Here is a 20780-nt window from a genome sequence, read left to right on the forward strand (position 1 = left end):
GCTTGATTCACACCCCGAGGAGCTGAGTGCTCCCGTTGAATGCTCTCTGTGCTGGATTAGTCACGGCTCACATTGAAATCGCCAGCTGCTGGTACTGCTCCGAAGGGAAAGAAGCCAAAAAGACATCTGGAAAAAATTTTAGGGGGGGGGGAAGAAAAGAAAAGAAACCACGTCTTTTCTAACTGACAACGTGGCAATTGCTCAGTGCTCTTCACCATAGCCCGGAGCTAAGCCCTCTTCTAAGGGCTTAGACAAATGACAGCGCCAGGAAGATAATTATAACGGGGATTTCTTTATATATGTGGTGGCTTCCACCCTTGTTTGGGGTGAAAGCAAAAAGCAGCCTCTGCAGTGATGCAGCCACATCTGGATACGGCCCTCGAGCTCCTGGTGGTGAGCCCAGGGTGGGTGGGAGTGAGGGTCCTCAGGGTCCTCCATGTACATGGTGGGGACAGCCGGGTCCTGTATGTTGTGAGGGGCAAAGTGCCAGCACTAGGTGTGCCTTGTCAGCAGTAGGATGCAGGGGGATTGCACAGAGAGAGCCCAGAGCAAGTGGCTGGCTCTTTAATCTCAGCAGCTTTAAGAAGCTCCAGAGCTTGCAGAGGAAGTCCTGAGAAGTCCTCTCCACATTTACAAGGCTTAGTGGGGTTGTCAAAGAGGAGATTTTGGTGTGAGGCTGCCAGGAGGAAAAGCTGACCTCACACATGCTTACAAGGTTGTCCTATGCTTTCTGGAACACTGGGCAGGAGATCGCCCAAGGACCCCATCAGCCCCGGGAGCCTTCCCATTGCTGCTGGCCTCACAGGTCCAGCTCCGACCACATGCCAGAGGGTGGTTTGCGCACAACTGATGCACCCGAGGGCTCCCAGGACTCACTTCCAGGTCAAGCAACCACACAAAGTCTGATGGAAACGGCAAACAAGACAAGACCCCTTGAGCCTGCAGTTTAGTTCACAGCAGAGTCAAGGGGTTTGCAGGGCTGAGGATTGAACTGCAGCTACCCCCAGCTCAAAATCCAAGTTTCTTCAACCCCAATTTAAGCCAGGTTGGGCAGATCTAGGCTGGAGCAGTTGAGAAAACCCCAGTTGCAAAAGGGCAACAGTTCTGCAAGAGAAGGAGAGAAATGTGAGCAAGCATCTTGGTGAAGGGATACAAGTGCGGACCAACAACCCTGCTGTCTCCCAGTCACCAATCTGTCGGTGTGAGAAGTCTTTCCTGCTCTCAACTCTGGGAGGGATTCTCTAATGAGTTTTTCTGTAGAGGATGTTTCTGCATTAATTGCTGGTGGATGCTGCTGCAAAACAATGAACCCAAAGTGCATATAAATAAACAGGATGCCCTGGAACCGCTGTGGGGATATCATTTACTGTCTTCATCGCTGGGTGTGAGGCTGAGCTCAGGGCAGTGTGGGGAAAGGCAATGGCTGCTGGAGTGGGAGCCCAGCACCCAGCTGAGGAGAAGGCAAGTGAGATGATGAAGTGCAGAGCAGATTGGAATCTGCTTATCCGAGGAATGTCGCAGCTCTCCTGCTATCTGGGAGTGTGTCAGCAGGTCCTGCAGGAGGGTTTCTGGCTTTTTCCATTTCAGCAGCAGATCAGAGGCAGAAAGCCTGTGCTCTCTAGACTCACATGCATGGACACTGAAAGCACCAGCTGCTCAGGGAAGGATCAACCCAAACTGTCCTGGGAACTTGTCCAGGAGTGGCTGTGTTTGTCCTGCGTGGGCCAAGGATTTCTTCCCAGTGGGATGGGACTCTCTCCTTGGGCTCAGCAGCAGGACTTATGCCTTGTTCAGATGGAACAGACTGAAACCCAACCAAGGTCCCTTCCAGTGCCGGGATGCACTCTGAGATGGACTGGGGGTGAGCTGGCTCAGTGGGCAATGAAGGCAGATGGGGGGCTGGCTCTGTCAGAAGCAGATGGACAAGGAGCAGTGGATATCACTGTGGATTTTCAGTGTGCACCACAGATCTGCGGGGCTGGGGGTGAAATCCAGCTGTGCGTGGCTCTGTGGTGAGTCAAGCTGCGGAGCCAGGACACAAAACACACTTGCTGTAGGATGGCTTGTTCTTTCCATGCCGTGCGTGGGCTCTCACACTGTCCTGGTGTCTCTGGTCCAAGGTATTTCCTGTGCCCGTAGGGGAGATCTCTCCCCCATCTCTTTCAGACTACCCCTGCAATGATCACCTCACTCACTTGGGAGCACGTGGGGCTGCAGGCTTGGGAGAAGCCTATCAGTTGTCTCTGAAACCAAACTGAGCCCAGAGAAGCAGGGACAAAATAATCCATCAGCTTCCTCAGCCGTGGTGCAAGTAGAGAGCAATGTATGCTGCAGCTACTGCCACACTGCCCTCGGTGCCTCATGTGGGCATCAGGTCTGAACATCTCATCTGTGCCTGTCCCCAGCTACACCCAGAGGGAGTGGTAGATAGAAACCACTCTGGCTGTAGATCCCCACCATGTCCTATGGCAGAGTCCCCTGGAGCTGTCACACCAGGCACCAGCAGGTGGGACAGTTCTTCATCCACTTTGAAGCTCCCATGCGCAATCTGGGCACCTCCAGTATCTCCAATATCCAAAGAACCTCCCTGCCTCTTTCCCTTGTTGCAGTGGGCTGTTGTCTATTAATCCTGGACATGGGGACGTTGCGTGCCTGAACTACAGTCTGGTGTCTGAGCCTGACTTCATTTTTGCTTGAGACCTTGCACTGGAGATGTGCCTATGGCTTTCAGAGGATGGAATAAGGATTCCAAGGGAGAACCGCTAACTCTGGGCAGTCCCACCTTGCTCCTGGTGTTTACCTAAGATGCACTTTCGAGTCCTCTTGGGCCTGACAGATGAGGCTTGGCAGCTTTTGAAGGCTATGAATAGAGCTGCTTAAGGAAATAAACAGGAATTCACCTTCACCTTCAGGCCGCTGGGACATGCGGGGAGAGGGAAGCTCCTGGGCTGCAATGGTAGCATTTTTTGAATGGATAAACAGCCTAAAAGTCTCTCCTAAAAGGCAGCCTTTATGGAAGTACCCACGTGAAGCTGTGCCAGCTCCAAAACATCCAAATGCAATCTGGGAAGCAGTGGCAATAACCACGGGTGAGGAAAAGACCAGAAAGGCAAATGTGAGGGTTCACAAAGCTCTCTGGGGCCAGCTGCCTTTGTTTTGGGGGTCATGAGTGTGATGAGCTCCTCTAAGAAAAGCTTGATTCTCGGATGAGTTGGCTGCTTACTCCACAACCACTGATAATCAGACCCCTTTTAATTCAGTTTATTCAGCCCAACAGCTTTACATCTTGGGAATGAAAGCAGCATTTGTCCTGGGCCATGTCTTTGCTGGGAGCCCCTTAGTGATTTGATGGGAGCCCATTTAGACACCTCTGCTGGGGACACGATGCAGGGGGCAGAACCACGAGTGTTCAGTGAGGCTGAGCAGTGAAGGGGCAGAGCTGCCATTTGTTGGGATCACGGCTGAGGCAAAGCAGGCAGCAGGGTTTGGTGTTCTCCTCGGCATAATTCTCTATTCCCAAGAGCCTGGCAGCTGAGAGCATGGGCTTTAAGTGATGGCTGCTTTTCCTCTAGGCTTCTGCACTGCAAAGAGAAGGGAAAGATGGTCTTGGGGAGGGCAAGGCACGTAGTGACCAGGAGCTGGGCTGCTTGTTGAATTAAAGCCTGTAAAGTTCAGCAGTTCCCTGTGGAGGCTGAAGCACAGGACTTTACTGTCCTCCTATTAACCCTCATTGCTGGCAAAACCCTATCAAAATATCCCCCCTCCCAGCCAGCGCTGCCCTGCAGTAACTCAGCCTGTGTATGGCTCAGTGCTCCCAGCACCATCCCCATCCCCTGCCAGCTGTACATCTCCACTGTCGTGCTGTTGCATAAGCCAGGAAATGCAGCTTCACGCCGTGCAGAGGGATCCCAAGAGGCCACGTTCCCTCTAGCACTGCTCACAGATGAGATCAGCATCCCTGGATGGGAATCAGGCCATGCTGGATCTGTGGCTGCATCCCAGTGCAGGAGGCACAGTGCAGTGTGGGGGTGCTGAGGCCACCCCAGCTGAGCCTGCATGTATCCAGCCTGAAAATCCACATATTTTAATCTATTGCTCTGACGCTTTCTGCTTGAACTCAATTTAGAACAAGCCCTGGCTTGAGATGTACGAGATGAACGAGCCAGGCTGCTGGATGCAGGAGGCCCCATTAAGAGGGTGTCCCTCAAATGAGACGAAGTGGGGTTGATTTTGGCAATGTGCACTGGGGAGGATCCTGTACACAGGTAAGCTTAGAAGCTGGCAAAGTTGATATAGGGGAGACAGTAGGAAATGCTTTTTGACAGCAAAGCTTTGGGGCCGGATGTGTTGGGAGACTGTGTCATTGCTGCTATGAAGGAGGCATGTAAAGGATGGTTGGGACAGGGTAGGTCGGGCTGGTAGGGGCACTGCTGACAACTGCTCAAGCATTTTAGCATCTGATGACTCTGATGTACAAACACAGATGATTCGGGCCAGCATCAACAGCAGAAGCACTGACCTCCTTACCATGTTTGCTTCCTGTCCTCCTCCAAATCATCTCCAAATGCAATACTAAGCCTTTATAAACTCCCCTGCCCAGCCTGGATTTTACCTGGGGGAGTTCAGGTCCCTTAAAAATCTTTTAAATCAATTTAGATCCTTATGGCCATGCATAAATGTTTTGCTCCTCTGAAGGGACTGTCAGTGGAGGAATCTCCACTTCATGTTTGGAGTTTGATGGGATTTCATTGATCAGAGGGTGATAGAAACCCCAGAGGGCACAGCCCCCTTAGCTGGATGAAAATACAGCTTCCATATGAGGGCATATGCAGAAAATACCTCGTGTGTCATTGCTTCAATGTGAGGAGTTCTGGGGATCTCAATTTAGCCCTGAAACATGTTTACTTCCCTTCAAAAACCATCCAGTTTGCCCAGGGTTTGGCAGGAGCGGCGCTGCGGGCAGCAATAGCTGGGCTGTGGGAAGGCCTGGGGCTGATGCTGCACCGTCATTGTGGGCTTGGGGCAAGGTGGGACGTGGTCAGCCCCAAAATAGCGAGGTCGTGCGGGGCCCTGGGCGAGCACTGGGACTTTCCATCCTGTGCCTGGCCCAGAGCTGGGTCATTCCCTTGGGATCTTCTACTAAAATTAGCAGATTTCCCTGTGCCGAAAGCCCTGCATCTGTTATCAGCAGCTGTGTAAGGAGATGGAGGGGCCAGAACCACGCTTTAGAAAAACATCAGATTTGGAGAACTCCCTTTTAAGCTTCTCTTTTATGGGAAAAGCTGATGGAAAAAATCCTTTCCTGATATGGGAGCCCTGGGGAGAGGCCTTGGACTCTTTCCTGTGTGATGCTGAGACTGCTAATGAGCATTAATCAAATCAGGTATCTGTAAAGAGTACCCAGAAAATTACAGCGATGAGACATGAGCATTGGCAATGTCTTCCCCCAGCCCCTTAATTTCAGACTTGCCTAAAGGTGCCCACAGCACCCTTTCTCCTGTGCTGGCCCATGTCACTCCAGGGAGAGAGCTCGCCCAGGATTTATTACCAGGATTAACGGCATGGATTCTTACCGTCATGAATTCTATTGTTCACTTTGGGGGGAAAAGGTGGGAAATTAGGGAAACACCAGTTTTCTCGATGAGTGGGATGATGCAGGGAGACACCCATGCTGTGCTTTGGGATTATAGAAAGTCACCAGGCTGGATTCTGGCATCTCACACCATCCTTGCCATGGGGATGTTCAGCTATTTCCTTCTCTAATGCACACAGGGGCTGATACAGCTGGGGACAGCATGAGCATCCCTGCAGTGAGTGATGGAGCTTGGCTGCTGTGTGTGCCCAAAGGCTCCTTTCCTGCTCCGCTTCCCTTGGGTAACTATGAGGAATCATAGAATAGTCTGGGTTGGAAGGGACCTTTAAAGGTCACCCAATCCAATCCCCAGCAGTGAAGGTCCTCACTGCCCGGGGTGTGCCTGGACTGACACTGTTGGCATCTTGCTCATGGCTGGGGGATCCATGCTGGTTTTCCTCCAAGGAATTAGAAATAGTGAGTGGCACTGAGGGAATCTGTGCTGCTTCTGGATGGGAAGTATGGATGAAAAGGCAGGATAAGAAAAGACATCTCTTTATCCTCTCCAAATCCCTCCATGTTCAAGCTTTTCCAGTAGAATCAATGCATCCCTCCCTTGGATTTTTCTGGAGCTCTGTGGAAGAAAGGAAGGGAGACACTAACAGTGAGTGAGATTTCCTCTCCTGGCTGCTTCTTCTTCACCTTGAGCATGGTCCTGGGCTGATGTGTTGGGAGTGGGCTCCAGCCACTCACCCCCAGCCCAGAAGCAAGCTCTGCTCCCCCCCTGGGAGGGTCCATTTCAGTGTGGGTCAGGGACACTTTCCACCCCACTCTCCCCCCTGCTGTGGGGCTAAGCCACTGCCCAGCCAGGGGGCAGAAAGACAATGGCAGGCATGGGGAGCAACGCCTGGCTTTCATTTCTATGCAGACACACACAAACAAGTTTGCATCTCTGTTAGGAACCAGCAGCTCCTCTGCTGGGTTTGTAAGTATGGAAATAACATCTGGAGGTTTCCTGCGTGATCCTCCTCTAGGGATGAATTCTGAACCCCTCCTGCGCTGGGTTGCATTGGGTTGGGGCTATTGTTTTCCATGGCAGAGTGTGGTTGGCACCCAGCTCCCTTTGCCTCAAAGTGGCTCTTATCCCAAGTGTGGCTTCTGCTGTTTGTTAATGCTCTGGGCTCTCAGGGAGGGTTTGCTGGCTTCTTGCTAATGCAGCCTCTCTGCTGAGCTGCCTGGCATGCAGCTGAGCACCCCCCTCACTGGCATACTGAGACCCTCTTTAGAGGAGCTGAGGACAGACTGGCTCTGCCAGGGAGAAGGGAAGCAAGCGGATGGTAGGGGGGGATTGGACACACTTAGCCAAGATGATTGGTGGGGCCCATTCCATCTGGTTTTCCTCTGGAAAACATCAGAAATTGCAGTTCCAGCTGTGCCCAATGGGCTCATGGTGAAGGTGGCCCTGTGCGGCCAGTGACTGTGGTAAAGGACGGTGACCCTTACCTGGGGATACATGTCCCTGTGTTCAGCACATGGACCCTTGGTGAGAAGCCAACAGCTCAGCCCAGAGCCTTTAGAGTCAGGGCTTCTTGGCTTCCTTTGACCATGCTTTGACATATTTTGACCTCAGGGCAGATCACGCTTGGAGGGCTGCTCCTGAAACTGGGAAGCTAAAAATCCCCGAGCAGTTGTAAATCCAGCAGGGAGGACGCTGGATGTGCCACATTGCTGCTTTTTTGGCTTCTCCTCTGGCAAAGGGCAGCCTGAATTAAGAAAGCAAATGGAGAGGAAACCGTAGGGAAATAAGAGCAGCACTGTGAGTCGAGGACGCTCTGGACTCAATCCCATCCCAGTTGCCCTGGAAATTGGATGGTTCCCACTGAGCCGCCTGCTTTGGTGGCTGCTCCTGGGAGAGCACAAGCATTTAGCACTGGTCAGAGGCACGGGAAGTGGGAAAGGGAAAAATAAAGGAAAATAGAGAGCCAAATACTCATATAGGGGTTTTCTTCATCAAAGGTACACCCTAAGCTCTTTACCCTGTGCCTTTGTGGAGATGACACAAAGAAGTAACCCCCATCAGCTCCCCCCTACTGAGCCCTGCCTGCCCTCCAGACAGCCTCGTGTCCCATGCAGACTCCTGATGCAATTGGTGGGATCACCCTGACAATAGCTGTGTGGGTTGTTTTATTTTTAAGGCTGTGCACAACAGACTAAGCCAGCGGCCCCTGTTGTGATTGCTGGGCATTGTGCACCGTGCTGACATCGGCTTCTGTGGGGCCAAGCTCTGCTCACGACAAGCAGGAGCTTTGGAGGGGGGGAATTTGGTTCATGTGCAATGGGTAGGATGGTACTTGGGCACAGAGGATTCCTTCTCCATTCAAGCATCTCATTTACAAGGGAATGAGCTGTGCTTGTTTTACCCTTTTCTGATCCATCTATTGAGAATGGGTGAGCAGCTCTCGAATGGGCTGACAGAGATGGTCCTGCCCTGGGAATTTCATGACAGCTGGGAGCTGTGGGGAAGTCTGAAATGCTGCAGCATCTCTCCTCTGGCTGTGCTCTGCCCCAGCGACAGCACAGCAACCAGCTGGCCTGGTGCAGAGGAAAACCAAACCCAGCACCCAGCAGTCTTTCAGGAGGTGCTCAGGAACAGGCATGATGAGCAGAGGGACAATAGCAGGAAGGGCCAGGCTGAAGGCTCCTGCCTACACAGACCAGTTTCCCTTGTCCCTTCCAGGTGTCTTGGGACAGGTCCATGTATCAGAACAGTCACAGAGCAGATCTGCTCTACCAGAGCAGCCAGGGACCTTGCCTTGTGTCCTGGGTACCCCACAGCCCCTCTGAGGGAGCTCCTTACTCATGAGAGCTTATCCCCGCTCCCTATCGCTGCCCCAAAATACCACTGCCTGCAGCAGCTGTGGGGCTGTGAACCTCAGCTCTTCAGAGCCCAATAAATTAAACCTTAGTCCAAAAGGGGCTTGGGCTGTCTATTGCAAACAGAGGCAGCACAAAAGCTGCCTTTCTCTCTCTCATTTGACTTTGTTTTCTCTCCCTCCCCATCTCCTTTTAGCCAAAGGGTTGAATAGCTTCAGTATATACTGCGGGAGGCTGAAGCCAAAGGCTGGAGCACCAGGGAAGGATGCAGAACAGCAGTGCCCTGTGGCTGCTGCCTTCCGGAGGGGCTGGGAACTGTTTGCTACCCTCGCTCTGTAACCCAGCCTCCATCACCTTGCTGAACCCTTGGAGAAAGCAGCTCCGAAAGAAAACGCTTGTGCTCTGGCTAGCACACACGTGCACACTTCCTGCCCTTGAAGTCCTTCATTAAGTCTGGGTTTTGTTTGGTGTTCTTTGTTTGTTTGGGTTTTCTTTCTATTTACACTGCCACAGTCTTGGAGGGGGAGTCTGTCAGGGCCCCGTGTGTTTTGCTGGTTTGGAAGCTGCAATGTGGAAAGCTGCGATGGTCACACAGGGAACCTGAGTGTATCAACAGGAGAACGGGAGCCAGCAAGGGCCTTTGGTGTTGCTCTGTATGTCAGTGCAGCAAGCATCAGGACAGCTCAGTGCATCACCTGTGGTAGTGGCCTCAGCTTGGCTGTGGCCTCATGACAAGGAAGATTGGGTCTATGTAGACCTTACTGAAAAGATGCAAGACCAGTGCATTTAGTTCAGGCACCATCAAGCCTTCTCCAGCCAGTCTGGGAGCTTGAGTCCCTCCAAGGGACCATGTTATCTGCTTGCTCTCCATCGGCAGACATGCATGAACACGGAAGGTGATGATTGTGACTACAGACACTCAGCTCAGTGCAGTGGGGACCTCCAGGTCCAGCTGCACGCCTCTAGCTCAAAGTTAGGGCAACACTGTGGATGTTAACCCTTGAAAGCACAGGGGTATGATCCTCCCTGCAAGTCAAACATCAGTCATGGTGCTCCTCCAGCTCCCAGCTACTGCCATCCCTGGGCTGGGAGCAGGCAGGTGAGTCAAGGAGGAAGCCTGAGGCAGGTCGTTTCTTACAGCAAGCATTTAGAAGCAGAGTAAGACTAGAAAATCCCCATCTTTTGGTAATGAATCCCCCATGTAACAATCTTAACATCCAGACACGACACGCCTGTGAAATTCCTGGGATTGTTGCAAACTGAACCCTTCTTTCCCACCCTCAAATTTCACAGCAATTTACCTCTCCAAGCCACCAGGCATCACCATCTGCAGGCACAGAGGGGGATCTCCCATCCTTTGTCTGCTTTCTGCAGCCTGCGGTGCTATTTTGGAAATTCTCTCATTTACTGGGTGGTTCAACAGAGTACAACTGCTCCTTTGGCTAAAATCATCCCTTGCCTGTCATCTGGTAATGAGAAAGTGTCCAAAGCCAGTGGTGCTTAAGGCAGCTCTTTCTTTTGTAGATGAAGTACTGAGCTTTGGAGGCTGTGCATTTTGCAGTGAAATCAGAATTGGGGCTAAAAAGTGGGTGAAAGTGGCACTGGATAAAAATGACACCTAGAAGCAGAGCATCACTATGAGAAGGGCAATGGTGCAATGCAATGAGGTGGATGACAAAAGCAAATACCCTGTGGAAACACCATGGGGAGGGGAAACAAAGGAACTTTTAAAGCCCATCCCTCTGTGTTTGCCCTGCTCTTACTGGGGCTGCAGCTTGAGGCAGTTCACAGACTCTCACAGTTCAGCTGGAGCTGGGCTGAGAACATTGTGAAGAAACCAGAAGTGAGATTCTGCTGCTGGGGATCATCTTCATGGATGGCAAAGCACCAAACTGCACCTCACCAGCTGCTTGTCCTGACACGTCCCTCTTCCAGCAGGTCACCGAGATGTCCTGCAGAGCCAGGGTGTCTGTGGTACAGGAAAGCTCCCTTTCCAAGTGCCACCCTTTCCTGTTTGCATTGCAAACTGAGCATTTCCATGTCTGAAAACAGCCACGCAGCCTCAGTGTCTGGTATATTGTTTCCTGTGGAAATTATTGTGACCACATAATCTGTTCAGGCTCTTTGGGGTCCCTCTTGATGACATGCAACCTGACAAAGATTTTGAAGGACTTGAAGCTGAGCAGTTGTGGAGCAAAGAAACTGCTTAGGTCTTGTCTTACCCTTTCAGACTCTATGAAGGAGTTGGTTTTTTCTCCCAGTGTTTTTCCATCAGCCTCTCAGACAGCCACCCTGCAGGTCTGCTGCTCAGTTCAGACTCAACCATCCTTCCTAACTTCCCTAGGCCAGCTGTAACCGGCCCAAAGGCAGCCCACATACCAAAGCAAGGACAGTCTCAGGGTGTCATTACCTAGCTCTGGCTGCATGTTCACAGAGAGGTGGCCTTCTGGGAGGCACTCTGAGCTCCTGCAGAGCCACTGATTCAGGAGTGCTGAGGAGGCAGGACCACCAGGTCATCTTACCCAAACACCTTATCTGTCCACACGAAAGGAAAGCAGGCAGAAAACGTTCTGCAGATTGCCTGGTCTGGTTGAAATGCCCTCTTTCACTGATGAGCCTGCATGGTTGATGGGAGAGCACACACAGTGCTGCCCTGCTGGGCTTTTGGTGGAGAAAACAAGCAGAAGCTTGGGTATCATCCTCCTGCCCTCCTTAATAGGAGTTGTCCTGGTTCTTTGGTATTTCCACTATATGTGCCTGGACTGCTGGGGTTAGGAACTATCACAGCACTTCCCTCCTCTTGGCTGGTGAAGAAACATTGGCAGCTCCCATCTCTTCTCCAGTGGATGTGGGGAAAGGAAGAGGAATGTGATGGGAGGGTCTCAGCACTGGGGCCACCTAAGGAAGGGCTCATGGAAGCCTTTGGTACTTTCCCAACTGCTCACTCCCATCAGCATCCTCAGGGTATGGCACCAGAGAGGTGGCCTATGCAGACTTGTCACCCTTCTGTTCCCTCTGCTCTGGAACAGCAAGTGAGGAGCAGGACATCAAATGCTATGAGCCATGAGGTATAAAAGCCCACAAACCCTGTACACACACGGTCTCCATCAGAAAGCAAGTGGCAGGGACACCTCAGGGAAGTGGCTGTGGGCAGCCCCTGTGCACACAGGGAAATTATAGGGACTGTAAATGACACTAATGGCCAGGTAGAGCACAGCTGCCTAGTTTCATGATGGCTTGCTGCAAGGGAGTTAGAGGCATTTCTTAAAGCGCAGGGCGGGGACCAGGAGGGGAATAGATGTCCTGTCTGGACATCACTGCTTTGGTGGATGGAGACCAGCTCCTGGCACTTTGTGAAGGGCTGCTCCTCTCCTCTGGGCAGTGAGTATCCCCACCAAACTCTGCAGCCAGCTTGGGGTGATCCCATCTCATCACTATAGCAAATTTCCACTGCAATGGAAATTGCAAAATTCCATTGCAAAATGGAAATTGCAGTGGAAAGCTGTAATGTCATTTCTGCAGCAGGCAAGAGCTTAAAGCAGTGTCCATCCCCTCCACCAATGAATGGCAGAGGGGAGGCTTAGGAGGCTGCAGCCCTGCAGATGGGTACTAAAACTTCAGGTATCTGCATGAACCTCCTGGCTGACTGTGGGTAGAAGCCTTTCCTTGTCTGGCTCAGAGATAAGCAGGCTTTAACCAAAACAGACAGTTCAGCAGAGCAGGGAGGAGGGAGCACAGCAGCCACGGGAGTGTGGATAGCGTAAGCTGCAGCCCACACATCAAGGACGAGCAGCCTGGTTCACAGCAAAACAGACTGGGAGTTATCCTCTATGGGCACAGCACTGCCAGTCCTGTTTGGCAGACAGCAAGTGCCACAAGGACTGCTGGCTCCAAGGCCAGCCGTGCCTCTGTGAGCCATCCAGCTCCATGCCAAACTAACAGCACACATCCTCTCCCAGCCCAGTGCCACCAGAGCTGGGCCACTGGGCAGCCAGCTGCTAGTGGATGCACTGGCCATGCCTGGGAGGAAGCTGAAAGCAGTAAATAATAACTAACATTGGCAAACACCAGCTCAGACCAGCAAGGGAAAGCTAGGGAAAGGGATTCACTCACTCACCCGGGACCCTGGAGGTGTCATGTTGTGCATCTGAGTGCACAGGCACAAAGCAGAAATAGGTTGTGGTACTGGGCCTTGGATCAGGAAACTTCCTTCCACTGGGACATTTTAATGCAAGAAAATAATGCAGTGATGTTACATGTTTATCCTTTAGCTTCCCTTAAGTTAGAAGTAATAAAAAGTGTCTGCCACAGATTCCTTGAAGTGTCTCCAGCCCCTGCAAGTGCATCTACAGCAGTTAAATGTGGTACAAATGGTAATACCATTACTGTAATGGTAAGGGACTCTGAAGTACTAAACCACTCTAGGAAAGAATAAATTGCAACTATGTCAAAAGTAGTCTCATTGTACAAGTGTGAAAAATCTCTTAAACATAATCTTTTCCTTCAAATTTTAGTTGTTTCTTCTTTCTGTAGAACAAGTCACATGTAGGCATGGGAGACATCCTCCAGGTGAAATGACAGACAGCAGACTGGGACAGACACGTGCAATTGCTTCACTGGCTTGAAACCTGAATTAAATAAATGGGCATAGGGCAAGGCAACAGTACAGCCCGTAACACTGGTCACTGGGCTGAGAAATCAGAGATCTTGGATTGATTCCCACACCCTTCTCCTTCCTCCATCTTCTGCATTTCTCATCAGCACAGGCATTGTCTTCTGCACACCTCTGCCTTGTGGCCCCAACTAGCTCAAAAGGACATTTGGTTATCCTTGGCTTAGAGGGGCTCCAAGAGTCCCTTCTTCCCAGCACTTGCATCCCAAATGGAGTTTGTTCTGTAATGGGAAGAAATCTACCAAGACAGAGATTCCCCAAATTTAAGTGACATTCAGTCTCAGTTCTCCTGCGACATGTCCCTTAGACAGAGGTTGCATTCAACTCCTAAAATAAATGCAGTTTCCAGGAAGACCTGCCTTGCATGTAATGGGTAGTTTCCCATCCCTAAGAGCTATCTCTTTCACAGAAAACCACTTAAAGCAGTACAAAGACACACGAGACACATAGACATGCACTGAAAAAACAGAAGAAGCACCTCAATTTACTGTGGGACTAGAAGCAGCATATAACCTCCCCTGGAGTTCTCCAGGTATAAAGTCCAAGATGCAGCTGTCTTCTCCTGCCAGCCTTCTGCCTTCCAGCATCTGGCAGGGTAGTAAAGGTCAAACATCAGAGCAAGTTGGGAGATATGCAAAAGGTTAAGCCATCTTTTTGCTGAAGTCATGTTTGAGTTCCTGCAAGATAATTAAGTACGTAAGTAAATAAATGGAACAAATACCAAGGCACAGGGGAGACAACGTTATACAAAGATGCCCTCTGCCGGTCATCAGCCAAAGGAAAGTCATCCACCTGGACTCTATGACAATGATTTGCAACTTCCCCCCCTCCTTTTATAGAGGAAGCCCTAAAAATATTCCCTATGGAGGGAAATGTGCTGTAAAACTTAAGCTTGGTATTTTTCCCCACGACAGTTGAAGTGATCCGGCAGCAGACTACTAGCAAGGGCAGCTCAGCCACCCCTCAACTTTGGTTTGGATCTCACAGTCCTTAGGTAAGTCAACTCGCTTCAGTTCAAATCCAATGGGAAACCAAAAGCACTGACAGAAATGTTCTGCCAGATCGGCCAGCTGAACTGACTCCATAGCTGCCTTGATGGAACACAAGGGAAGTATACAAGGGCTGGGGAAAAAAAGGGCCACATCCACATGATTTGAGTCTGGCTTTGATGGGTTAACTTTTGCAGGCATTTCAGACATAGTCCACAAGTCTCTGCAAGTTGAAAACAGCTCCTGCAGTCAGTACTATGAGCTCAAAACTATTTGAGGCACCAATCAATTCAGAGCATGCTTCTCCCTCTGTTTCAAATAGCAATGTTATCTGATTATAGCTGAGATTTTAAACTATTTCTAAGTATTGAGAGCTTGCTCTAATGATACAAATTACAGACTTTAAATCTGCTAAATTAGTCTATGAAAAAAAATGCAGCTCTATTGCACAGGCATATCAGTCCCAGCTCAACTCTTTTTTGTATCAGTTTAATTCCTGCTAGTGTAAATCCCTGATTTAATTTACTGACTGGGAATTAAATCAGCATGAACTGGTTTCAGTGCATCCATGCTGGGTATTTGTGATGATCAAAGTAGGCTATTTTAAAACAATGTTGTTGGATTAGAAAGCTCCAGTGGCAGAAACAAGCTCTTAAGAGATGCAGTATAATAACCTTGGACATTAAAAAACAGTACATACAGTGAGTGGGCAGCCCTCTCTTCCTACTTCAGTCTTTTCCACTGAAATTGAACCCTGTCTGCAAAAACATTTTCATGGTCACGAAAGTTTTGTATACAGAATCACAGAACGGTTTGGGTTGGAAGAGACCTTAAAGATCATCTGTTTCCAAGCCCCTGCCATGGGCAGCAACCCAGTTTAGTCTTCCATTATCAAGGTTGCTCCAAACCCCATCCAACCTGGCCTTGAACACTGCAAGGGATGGGGCAGCCATAGCTTCTCTGGGCAACCTCTCTGCACCACCCGCATAGTGAAGAATTTTTTCCTAATGACTAATCTCTTTCAGTTTAAAGCCATTCCCCCTTGTCCTGTCACTACATGCCCTCATAAAAAGTCCCTCTCCAGATGTAGTGCTGAGACTGTGGAAAATGGGCACAGGTTGTCTTTGTGACAGATATCCAGGGGCTGTGTACATTGGGAGCTATTCTGACACCCAACATTTCACATCCCTGAGGTAGCAGGGGGCTGATCTTTTTTTATTCTTGAGTTTAGTAGCCGTACCAACAGAATCCAACGTTGGAGGTCCATGTGCTATCAACCAAACCTCTGCATCATGTACCCACAGGGGTCTTTGTGTCCCATCACCCTCCCTGGTATTGTTGGGGGCCACCACTCTCTCTGGTAAGCTGGTGAATGTCTTTAGGATTTGTTTTCATGCATAATATGCTCTGTCAAACTCTAGGTTCAACTGGGCATGGCACAAAGGCTGTGTTCTACCTTTCCACTACAGCCATGGTTGGGATCACGTGTTCTTTGCAGAGTAGCTAAGTGGTCCCACACAGAAGGGATGCTGGCTGTATATGGTCCAACTGCATCTCTGATAAAGAGGTGTTTGCTGAAGCTGGACCTGCAGGTCTTTACTACTTTGTGCTTCCCAGGAAGCAGCCTGTTTTACTGGGAGAACTGGAAAGAAGTCAGATCTTTCTCCAGCATTTCATACACCTGCTATATACCTAGCCTCCTCACACCAGGCAAGGCTACTACGCGGACTTCTCCCCAATATAGGAAGTGTTCTTTCCAGTCTTCTTTAGGGTTTCCAGTAGGGTGTCAACGTTATGCTCTGAGTCGATGCACACCTTCTTGTTGGGCAGGTCAATATCAAACTGGACACCTACAAACAAAGGAAAACAATCCTGCACAGCTAGAAGCAGCCAAATGGTGTGAGCACAGGGAAAACTCACCTTCACACGTTTGTGCTCCCAAGGCAATCAGTCAAATGTACACGTTTCCTGCCAGCAAACCCTCATACCACCACCAGCCAGCAAAACCAAACTGGTGTTCTGCCAGCAGTGGTATGAAGGAAGCCAGATCTCCTGCAGATGTGCACTGGGCACTGCAGTTTCTCAACTGCTTTTATCTGCTCACTCCACCTTGGATCAACACAATCACTCACACAATAACCAGAATGAGCTAAGTGTAAACCAACCATTATAATCTCCAACCAGCTCAACCTGTGCTGTGGTTTAGCATGGATAGGCACTAACTAATAGTGCAGGGTTAGGACAGGGTCAGGACAGGTTTCCTCAGTGGTGGCACCAGCTAACAGCTGTAAGTAGGAGGAGGGAAAAGACATTTTCACATGTGGATTTCCCAGTGGCTAATAAGGGTGAGCCACTCAGCACAGTGAAAGGACATGAAGTCTCTATCACAAGGCTGGTATTGGCCTTGTTTGAAGAGTGATGGAGCTTCTGGCAACCACACACAGAGGAAGTGGGATCGCTACAGCCTGGTAATGAGGTCTGAAAGAAGTTGCAAGGCCTTCACCTTGTGACTGAAAGCTGTTTCTACACAATAAGGAGAGGGGTGCAGGATGACCAGTCCTTACAACAAGTGAGTAAAGGCTACATCCCTCTCTCTTGGTAATGTCAGCATAAAGGAGGTATAAGCTATAATTTTCCAGGTGGTATTAAAAACAGGCTATGCAGGCAACCACCAAACACTCTGCTCAGCAGCTCTTCACTAGGACTGCTGATGACACATCTAGGGAAGCACCACAGACACCCCAGGCTTCCTTGGAAACACCACCTGGTAGGACATCCAGGGAGGTCACTTTCTTCTGACAGCCTGAGTAGGGGTCTAGCAGTATCATTCCCAGAGGGTTCAGGATGAGGCCCTGGTGCTTCAGAGCCCCCTGCAGCCATGGCAGCTTCTCCTCCCCTTGACAGTTCTCCAATGGTCACACAAGTCCTGCCAACAATCAGTGACTCATTACTGAGTAAGCAGCAGGCTCAGAGCAGAGTGGGAGCAGAGGTTTCCAACCTGCCACTTTCAGCTTTTTACCCTTGCGAGATGGAGGATCCCCAGGCACTGATATCCTGCCCCAAAGCTGGTGCTGTCACACACCCAGCACGGACTCACCTCCCAGCCTCTGCAGGACACGGGTGACTGCATTGGAGCAGCCTTCACAGGTCATGTCCACAAAGAACTCGTGTTTCTGAAAAGACAGGTGAGGGGTCAGGGAGGGTGAAGCTGGCAACACACCACAAGCACTCATCCTCCACAGCAGCCTTTTTCCTGGGGGAGATGGGCATAAATCCTCCCCAGCCAAAAGGTCCACACATGCCACTAAGGGGTATCGAGAGTTCTTGGTACTCCTCCCTATAGAATCCTTGTGCTTTTCATCAAGGGATAATTATGAGGACCCTTTGGAGACTGACTGGCCATCACACAGAGCAGGGCCACCTTCAGGGTCAGCACAGGTTCCCACCTCTGTGGGTCTCTGAAAGCTTCTTTGGGAAGCTCCAGAGAAGCAAGTGTTCTGCCTCCAGCGACCCACTGTCCTGATCTGGTCTGCAAGGTTTTCAAGGCTTGCCCATCCTGTTCTTCTTGTGCCTTCAAGGCCTCTTGTCCCCAACATAATAAACTCATAGAAATATCAACTAACCTGAAATTTAAGGACCATTAGTGCTGTTTTATCACCCCTTCACTCCAGCGGGCCCCCAGTGTTATCTTCACTACTGGTCAACACTGGGTCACTACTGGGTCAACAGAAACGTGCTTGCCTGTAACACTAACCATTGCTTTCAACCTTTGGCACCAGACAGATCCCAATCCCATTCTCTTGCACATGCTTTTTACTTTCCTTATAAAAATAAGGTCGTCTTCTTCTTCTTTGCTACCTGCTACCCATATTTCTTTCTATTTCAAACTACCCTCTGCTCCCTCCCATCGAGAGGCTAAAAAACCCTCAGTGGCACGCTCCGCCCGGAACAGCAGCTCGGGAATGGCGGTTCCCATTGGAATTTTGCTGTGTAACCAGTGTTTTCCTGCTTTTTACGCTACAAACGCCCAGCGTGCTCCCGGGAGCACGGGATCGGATCGGAGCAGCAGGAGGGTCCCAGCGGGGAGTCCCGTCCCCCCCGCGGCCCGGTGGCTCCTCCCGGTACCGGCCAGCTCCCTCCCTGCCCCGTCGGCTCCGCTGGCGCTGGGGCCGGCCCCGCCACGTCCCGCGGGCCCATACAGGCCCTACACGGCCCCGGCCTGCCCCGATGCGCCAGGCGCCGGCGCTGTGCGGAGCGGGCCGCCATCAGCCGCCCCGCGGCCCTAGGCCCGGCACCCACCGGCATGGCGGAGCGCAGCGGCGGATCCCGGCTCCCGGCTCCCGGCGCGGCGCAGAGGAAGGGGCGGGCCGCGCCCGGCTGCTCCAGGCCGATGCCGGGCTCTGAGCGCCGGCCCCGCACAGCGCCCCCGGCCCCGCGCAGCCCGCCCCGTTCCCCGGGGAACCCCTCAAATCGCCCCTGGCCTGTTCTCGGCACTGACCGAGCTGCTTTTAGGAGCCTTTCGGGGACGCTGGTTTAATTGTTAGGAGTGAATGTTGCTGAAGCACATCCCCGCTTCTTGCGCTTATGTTCATCTTCCCAGTTTTCTGATGCTAAAATGCCGCTGCTCCCAGGATGTGGCTGCAGTGATGCCATCTCCAGTAGGATGAAGCCCGAGGTAGGAGTAAGTCTGAAGCCATCGGAAGGCATGAGATGCCAAAAAGGGGTAAGGAGAAAGCAGTGGAGAAAGTTTTTATTGGTGTGGCTCCCTACCGGCTTTCAGCACCCTGGATCAGCACAGGGAAGGGGCTGCGGAGCTGGGAAGAGCCATGGAGCATGAGGTGTGAGGGTTGACAGCGCAGCTTCAAAAGGCTTGTTCCTGTCTTGTGAGGCTTTGAGATTTACTGGGTTAGGATAACCTGGATTATTGAATGAGGGAGGTTTGGGGGTAAATTGAGAGAAAGGATGCTGGTCACCGAAGATTGTGTGTCTGCTTTGGGCTGGTCTGTTGGAGTTTTAAGCATAGAATCATACAATGGTTGGGAAGGACCTTAAAGCTCATTCAATTCCAACCCCCCCCCATGGGCAGAGGGACTTCACTAGAGCAGGGTGCTCAGTGACCTGTCCAACCTGGCCTTCCCTGGCTGTTTGATCCTTGGAAGGAGAATGGGCTTCTTAAAAACTGGAGGTGGAGATGACTGCAATGGGGACCAGGAGCAGCTTTGGGAGGCTGTGTGCGGCCAGGAAAGGAGACGGGGCTGCACATCAGGGCTGAGAAGTGCTACCAGAGGTGTGTGTGGGATGATACTTCCTGACCACGTGCTGGGCTTCAGTATCTTCCTGTTAAGAAGGCAAATCTGTAGCAGAAAAAATAACCAGCGTGTTCTGGTTACTTGCTACCACGCCAAATGGAGCGGTACCCTGGGATGTGGCCGGCTTGCTGACCCCTTCCCCTTGCCCTGCATTGATACTGAACAGGCTGAGCCCTCGCCAGGATGAAGATGATGTGAATGCCTTCCCTAGTTAACTTGTGTTGCATGAGAGGAGTGAGGGTGTTCATTTTGACACACATAGCACCCTGTTGTTGTAATGACCTTTTCATAAGAGAGGAATTACCTGTCCCCCTGCTGCGCTGGGGAAGAGATGTCAAGGATCCCCCCAGCAGTGTTTATTTTGGTGGCTGTTGTGCTGGGTCACTGGGCTCACATTAAATTTCAGAAAAGTCTGTGCTGCTGATTTATGAGCTGGCAGATTGCAATGTGGCTTAGGCTATAAATAGCTGGGTGTGCAGGGGGGGAACGATATTAATGCTGAGCATGGCCCCATGCCAGTCCACTGACTGTATCTCTAGCTGCAAGGCATAGCAGGAAGGGGTTTGGGCAGCCTTTAGGGATACAGTGGTGGGGAGGAAGTCACTTTTATAGGGTGAAATCTATCTCTTGAGTGCTTCATGTCAGGGATACATTTGGGATAGGATGTGACACAAATGGAAAGCTATGGCCTTCTGGGAGCAGGCTGGCTCAGGCAGTCTGCTTCCTCTCCTTGCTCTCCTCGGGCTCCCTGGACCAGCATCTCAATGTGAATATTTAGGCCTGTCTCCTTTGTAGAACCACCTGGGCTTTGCCAGGTGGTTTAGAAAACATCATTGCTTGGATCACCTTTCTTCTGGGGCAGATGAACTTCCTGCCTGCTTTGCTCCTTCCTGTGCAAAGGAAAAGCAGCAGGATGAGTCTCCCAGCCCTGCCTGTGGTCCCTAGTGACAGGCAGGGGATGCCAACCCATGATGGGAGATGGTGCCCACCACCTTCTCTTCACCTGAGCGCTGGGCCTGTTTCTGCTGGAGGTGGCCTGAGCCTGGGCAGGAGTCCCTGAGTGTGAAAGGCTCCTTTTACCGACCCACACCAGTGTTTTCTCTCGGGTGAGTGCGTCAGTGGTGCCCTGACCTCCGACTGGGTGAGCACCCTCAGTGCAGCCATTAAGGGGTATGGCCACAGCCTGTTCCCTGTTACAGGGCCATGGCAGACCCCCGGGCCAAGCACCGGGTGCTCCTAAGCCGGGTGAGGCACCGGCACGTGCTGCTCCGCCATATTGGGCGCCATCCCCTGTCCCCCCCTCTCCAGCAGGGGGCGGTGCTGTGGTGGGGGGTCCTTGTCCCTTTAAGAGCTCCTGTCCGTCA

General features: G+C 51.3%; 1 protein-coding gene across 1 annotated transcript; it reads right to left on the minus strand.

Moving 5' to 3' along the window:
• Positions 1–13571: 13571 nt before the first annotated feature.
• Positions 13572–18516, minus strand: ATOX1 (antioxidant 1 copper chaperone). Its single transcript, XM_057409589.1, has 4 exons — positions 18407–18516; positions 17205–17280; positions 15800–15957; positions 13572–13795 (listed from the first exon to the last, which is right to left on the minus strand). The coding sequence occupies exons 1-3, from the start codon at positions 18410–18412 to the stop codon at positions 15827–15829; spliced, it is 213 nt and encodes a 70-aa protein (XP_057265572.1). The 5' UTR covers positions 18413–18516; the 3' UTR covers positions 13572–13795; positions 15800–15826.
• Positions 18517–20780: the final 2264 nt, after the last annotated feature.

This window comes from Pezoporus wallicus, unplaced genomic scaffold (assembly GCF_028554395.1).
Source record: "Pezoporus wallicus isolate ANWC-B61680 ecotype Strahan unplaced genomic scaffold, APGP_CSIRO_Pwel_v1 contig_8166, whole genome shotgun sequence".
Classification (NCBI taxonomy): Eukaryota; Metazoa; Chordata; class Aves; order Psittaciformes; family Psittacidae; genus Pezoporus; species Pezoporus wallicus.